At 38.5% G+C, this 5,783-nt stretch overlaps 1 protein-coding gene across 1 annotated transcript; it reads left to right on the top strand.

The window, feature by feature from the left end:
- The first annotated feature begins 2,897 nt into the window (after positions 1 to 2,897).
- On the top strand, positions 2,898 to 4,503 carry tcf21 (transcription factor 21). The gene is made up of 2 exons (XM_016503773.1): positions 2,898 to 3,460; positions 4,112 to 4,503. Exons 1-2 carry the CDS (start codon positions 3,020 to 3,022, stop codon positions 4,199 to 4,201), a joined length of 531 nt encoding a protein of 176 aa, XP_016359259.1. The 5' UTR covers positions 2,898 to 3,019; the 3' UTR covers positions 4,202 to 4,503.
- Positions 4,504 to 5,783: the final 1,280 nt, after the last annotated feature.

Genomic DNA, 5,783 nt, shown 5'->3' with positions numbered 1-5,783 from the left:
ATGTCGCTGAAGTACATGTAAGATTAAGTGTGTGTGCAGTTGCTGTTATCTGTCATCTTGCGAGTTAGGTGACCACCTCTCCTTATTGTTTGTGTTTGTGTGTGTGTGTGTGTGTGTGTGTGTGTGTGTGTGTGTGTGTCTGTATATATCTCAGTATTAGAGTGTGTGTGTGTGTGCTTGAGTTCTAAGTCGGATGTGGACATGTGAGTGTCCAGTTTCCAGTAACCTTTGACCCTATAGAGCTAATTAGTGATATCCCCACTAACACAACTGAGAAAATCACATTCTGTGGCATTTGTTCAACCATTTTTCATTTACAAACACTGCTGTTCACCTGTTGCTGTCTGTCACCGTTATACCAGAGGAACTGAAAGACAAATGAAATGCAGTTAGTGATCACAAAAGAATTTTGAAATAGATATCATATATGGTCATTATTTCCATATTTTATGTAATGAATAAAATGCATGCAAAATGTCAATTTTGTAAAGCCTGTGCTGACATTTTTATTAATTAATTAATTCATTTTATTTATTTATTTTTAATTATTTAGAATTAATGAAAATAAAAATGTCAGCACAGGCATTAAAATGTGTGTGTATATATGGGGGGGGGTATTAAAATTGCATAATTTTTTTTTCAGATATTTTACGCAAGTTTAAAGATTTTTTATAGTTGATTGCTCAGTGCATGTATATTAAAAATCAAAAGTATATAGTTATGACCATACAGTCTCTCTGTTTATTGTTGTTATTATTTTTTAAATAAATAATTATAAAAATATTAACAATAATTTGAGCATTTGATTTGTCATCCTTTTTTCTCATTTTATGCATTTTTTTCCACTGTAGATATTTCATTTTGAATGTTCCAAATGTGACTAATATATCAAAATGATAAATGTAAATATGGTTTCTGCAGGTCATGCCTGAGTTCCTTTTATAATGTTATTGAATACAATAATGGGACTGTTCTGTATTAAGCTGTCTGTTTACCTTTCTGGGTTTTAGTGTCAGGGAAGACGAGAGAGCTCAGTCTGAGAGTGACTGTGGAAAACAGTGGCTATAAGCTCTTCACATAATGCTGCACCAGGGCAGGACGATTAATCTTATATCCTGCTTTTATTTTCTTTTGACCAGCCCACCCACCAGGGAGGAAGAAAGAGAGAGACTCACAGTCAGAAAGACTGTATGGCCCTATTACCATATCCTCCTACTTTTTATATACCTGCACTGAGCATCTGTAAAGGTTCTTTCAGTTACTTCAGTTTAAGATAATTGAAAACAACTCTCTTTGATTTATCACACCTGTAATCTCAGTAAAACCTGATATGCCACTGCAAGAAACAAGATCTGTCCATTCATTTGTCAGTTTAAGAACTATGGCAAGGTTAAAATCCCTTTGGTAATTTGCTGTGGTAGAGAGAGAAAAGGGATGCTGTTTGTGAGACACCGGAACTCTGAGGTGTCAGAGGGCAGATCTCTGGAGATTCTCTCTCCTTCTTTGGTAATATCTAAGCTTATTAGCACGTGGACGTATCGTTCTTTTTGCAGTTTTACGCATTTGTTTAATCTGTGCGTCACTATAACTAAGGGCATCTAAAGATGATGGGCATTAATTAACATGCTGAGGAGGGAGCAGCAGATGCCCCACGTGTGTCGTAGCAATCATCACCTGATTTAAAACCACTCTTGAGTCGCCTTCAGCCGCGCCACTTAGAGCTCGCACAGATCGGGATGTTTTGGCTTGAATTAGTCGGTTGTATTAGAGACCGGTGTGGGGTACCATTTAAAAAAGCAAAACATGGGGTTTGGGGACGCGGAGTATCCATTTCACGTGCCCCTCCGGAGGCGCCAGTGGGCCATTTGAGACGCTTCTCGTGGGATCCTATTAGAGGGCATCGGTGCTGAAAGCTGTACGGACTCTCCCATGAGCAATGCGCAATTACGCGTGGGGTCACCACTGTACCATTTTATGAATCCCACTGTTCCAGTGCGCGCACAACCGTTATTTAACCGTTAACCGTCAGAGACCCACCATTAAAATCCTCAGTCAAATGCCACCTGACAACTCCGAGGAATTCAGAGAGCACCGTGCAGGTGATGCTAAACGTGAAACCCACTAATATTTACGTTTGTCAGCCGTTATAAAATATAAATATAGGCTATAGCTATTTTACTATTTCCAACTGATAATACGGAATACAGTACTTTTTAAAAATTTAGAATTCAAATTTTAATATAACGTTTTAATAATAATTATTATTATTAGGCTATTATTGTTGTTGTTGTTATTATTATGTAAAAACGTTTTTGGGGAAAAATGCTATAGTTGCATTAATCATTTAAATTGGATATAATGAAAAAAAGAAGAAAAAAAAAACAATTAGACATTTCTTTGAAATTAAGAATTTAAAAATTACATTTCTTGTCAAAATTACGTTTCTTAATTGAAGAGGAGGCTGACAAAATGTTTTACTAATAAATACCGAGGAAGAGGCTGAATTGTGCTTTGAAAAACATTAATTTTATCTTTTTTGGAAACATTTACAATTATTGGCATTGACTGTAATACACTTATAGCCTATAATAATATTTTAATTATGCTTATACTATACTATAATATGAACTAATAAACCAAATTATTCAGATTAACCAAAAAAAATGCACTGTGAATTAAAACATACAATTTTTACCATAGATTTTTCTGTTCCTGTATGCATGCGTGATAAATGACAACATTAAACTATACCACTGCAAAAATGGTGCACAACTGTGATTATCTGAGCAGGTTTAGTGTTTGCTTCCACCAAGCGTGCGGGGGTTACGCCCCTGAGCGCGAGAGATAAATGGTAAGATCCTTTAGCTCATGAGTTACAAGTTACGCTCATCCTCAACTCGCGCATGACACGTTTCTGCTCCGACGGCAGTCGCGTTATCTCCAGGTCCATTTAGAGAAGCACAAACTCGCATCTCCTCAGACTTACTTTTCTCCACTACATCCTTGTCTCCAGCTCAACATGTCCACCGGCTCCATCAGCGATGTGGATGAATTTCACGAGTCTGAGCTGCTGGATAGTCTTTTGAAATTCGGTTCCGGTAAAGATCCGGGGACATCAAACGAGAGCACGGAGGACAGCTCCAACTGCGAAGGGGCCTCGGTTACAGAATGTACGGGGAAAAGGCGCAAATCAGCCGCAATGCGTAAATCGGCGCCCAATGGTGTAGCCCAAGAGGGCAAGCAGGTCCAGAGGAACGCGGCGAACGCGCGCGAGAGGGCAAGGATGCGCGTGCTGAGCAAAGCGTTCTCCCGGTTGAAGACGACGTTACCGTGGGTTCCGCCGGACACCAAACTCTCCAAGCTGGACACGCTGCGGCTGGCCTCCAGCTACATCGCGCACCTGCGACAGATACTCGCCAATGACAAATACGAGAATGGCTACATACATCCAGTCAACCTGGTGAGAGACTTTTTAAAAACTTTTTGCAAATAAAAAAACAAAACAAAATAAACAATCCCAGTAAGCAAGATACGTTTATGGTATAGTAATGTACCATGCTTTGGTTATTTTAACATCCTTACTTCCAACCAGTTAACAATAATTTCTGTCATTTTTATCCGTTTTTATGAATTTTCAGAATTTTAGTTCGATTTTATTCAATGTTCCAAAAGTTGACTTTGGCAACACTTTACTTTGATTTTACGTGGCCTACAAAATGGAGGCAGAAATTAAACTTAGGTTTTAAGTTTTAGTGCGTTGAACTGTTTTGATTTTAGTTTAAATGGAGGCAGGAATTAAATTTAAGTTTTTACTTTAAGTGTATAAATGGTAAATAATCAGGCTTAAAATAAGCATGTTCTGAAAATAATTAGTCCTTCAGAAATTATAGGCTACATGACCGACACGGTCTTGCTTTTTATTTCAATAGTTTATTGACGGTTATAGTACTTGACGAAATGGTATAGAATATCCTCAGTCATGTAGCCTAGGTTATGTTTACCATGTAGGCCTATATTTTTTTTTTAAACAAACAAAAGTTATTAGTTCTCGGTTATTTGGTGTGTTTACCCATTTTAATTGAACTTTCATTCATACTTTTTTTTTCCACAGACGTGGCCGTTTATGGTGGCGGGCAAACCAGAAAATGAACTTAAAGAAATTATGAATTCTACACGTTTATGTGGGACTACAGCTTCCTGATACACCAGATGGACTTAAAACATGGACCTATTTTAAATATTTTAATTAAAAAAAGAATAACACGTCATCTCCTATCTAAACACGAGTGGGAATAATGGGGACGACATCCTCACTCGCATTCCTGTAAAGAGAAATTGATATCTATTTAAATATTCACACTTGGGCCTTGCTGGTTCAAGGCAACAATGTGTAATTTTATGCAGCTGTTTTTTTTAAAGATTCTGTCTTTACTTTTTTATTATTAAAAACACGAGAAATCATTATGCATATAGGGCTTTGGTGACGAGGAGTGTCATAATATCACGCGCCTTTGCTGTTTGCATTAGAATCATTGTAAATAAAAATTTTATAGTTTCAAGTGATGCAGGTTACCTCTTTGATCGAGCATGGACAGAGTTCATGTTTATTCACTTTGCTTTGACCTGTGTGAACCTTGTTATCATTTCGCCCCACCTTTTTCTCTCAAGATCTCTGGCGAGAGGACATGTCACCCTGTCACCCTGCCTGCAAGAGATAACGTGATTAATTCCCTTAATCGGAAGAAACGTAAACCTTCTCTTTATCATGATATATCTGTCATCAGATAAGCATGGCCTTAACCGTTTTGGAAATCAAAGCGAGCGCTTCCAATAGAGATCGAGAAACTTCTCCAAAAACGTATAAGTTAATTCCCCCGAATTTTTTAAGTAGTCAGGCCAGAAAAATACTGTAGGCTGACGTGGTCCGTGTTTAAGGTCAGTTGTTTTTAGACCAGTGAATCGCGCGGCTCTTAATCTCACTGTGCAGCCGTTGTTTAATTTCGCGCGGGGTTGTGACCGTTATGTTTATAGCGCGCGGACAGATATTTATGCAGCACTCCTCTGAGGGGCGCGAGAGCACGAGTTACCCGGAGTTACCGATGATGGGACGCCCGATGTCACAGCCACGCCGCGGCCTTAAAGCTTAGAAAAACACTGCCCCCGCGTATATAACTGTATTCCACATTAAACTAGTCATCACTGCTCTCTCGCAGAATTACAGAAATCCGCGCGGTGAGACAAAACGGTTTGATGGCGCAAGACAATAACAAGCCCGCCGCCATCATCCATCACGCGCTGTTATTGTAAGGAGAGGCTGAGGGGTGAACTGTGCGAGTCTGAGAGCGAGGGAGGCTTAAGCACACACACACACACACACTTGGGCAATAAAGCAGCTCTAAACATTGTGAAATCATCTGATAAGTCTTAAAAATAGATATGATTATAGGAATACTTTTCTACTTTTCATTTATTAAAATAGAGCTGTCATGACGCCAGTTTGCTTGTCCTGAAGGCTAATTTGGGTTCCCTCAGAAATTGTCTTTGAGTTTTTAGCATGGTGGCTTATGATTAATGCGATTTTTGTGTTAAATTTCACTTAAATCGGTTACATATCAGACGCCAAAAAAAAAGAGAAAATAAATTCAACTGTGGTTACTTGTAGCCCGAAAATTGGGCCTACTGTAATTTACAGGGAGCAAGAAAAGACGTTCAGCATTCATAATATCGGCTAAATTGGCAAATTCGGTTATGTATTATTTAAGCAACAATTGGAGCAGTAACCT

This window comes from Sinocyclocheilus anshuiensis, unplaced genomic scaffold (assembly GCF_001515605.1).
Source record: "Sinocyclocheilus anshuiensis isolate Anshui unplaced genomic scaffold, SAMN03320099.WGS_v1.1 scaffold1658, whole genome shotgun sequence".
NCBI classification, from domain to species: Eukaryota; Metazoa; Chordata; class Actinopteri; order Cypriniformes; family Cyprinidae; genus Sinocyclocheilus; species Sinocyclocheilus anshuiensis.
Note: the sequence above shows the minus strand (reverse complement) of the source record. Positions and strands in the feature narration are given on the sequence as shown.

Bases quoted from the DNA above. Each gene is read 5' to 3' on its own strand.
- tcf21 (XM_016503773.1), top strand. From the start codon at position 3,020: ATGTCCACCGGCTCCATCAGCGATGTGGATGAATTTCACGAGTCTGAG. The intron at 3,461-4,111 runs GTGAGAGACTTT...TTTTTTCCACAG, and splicing joins ACATACATCCAGTCAACCTG to ACGTGGCCGTTTATGGTGGC.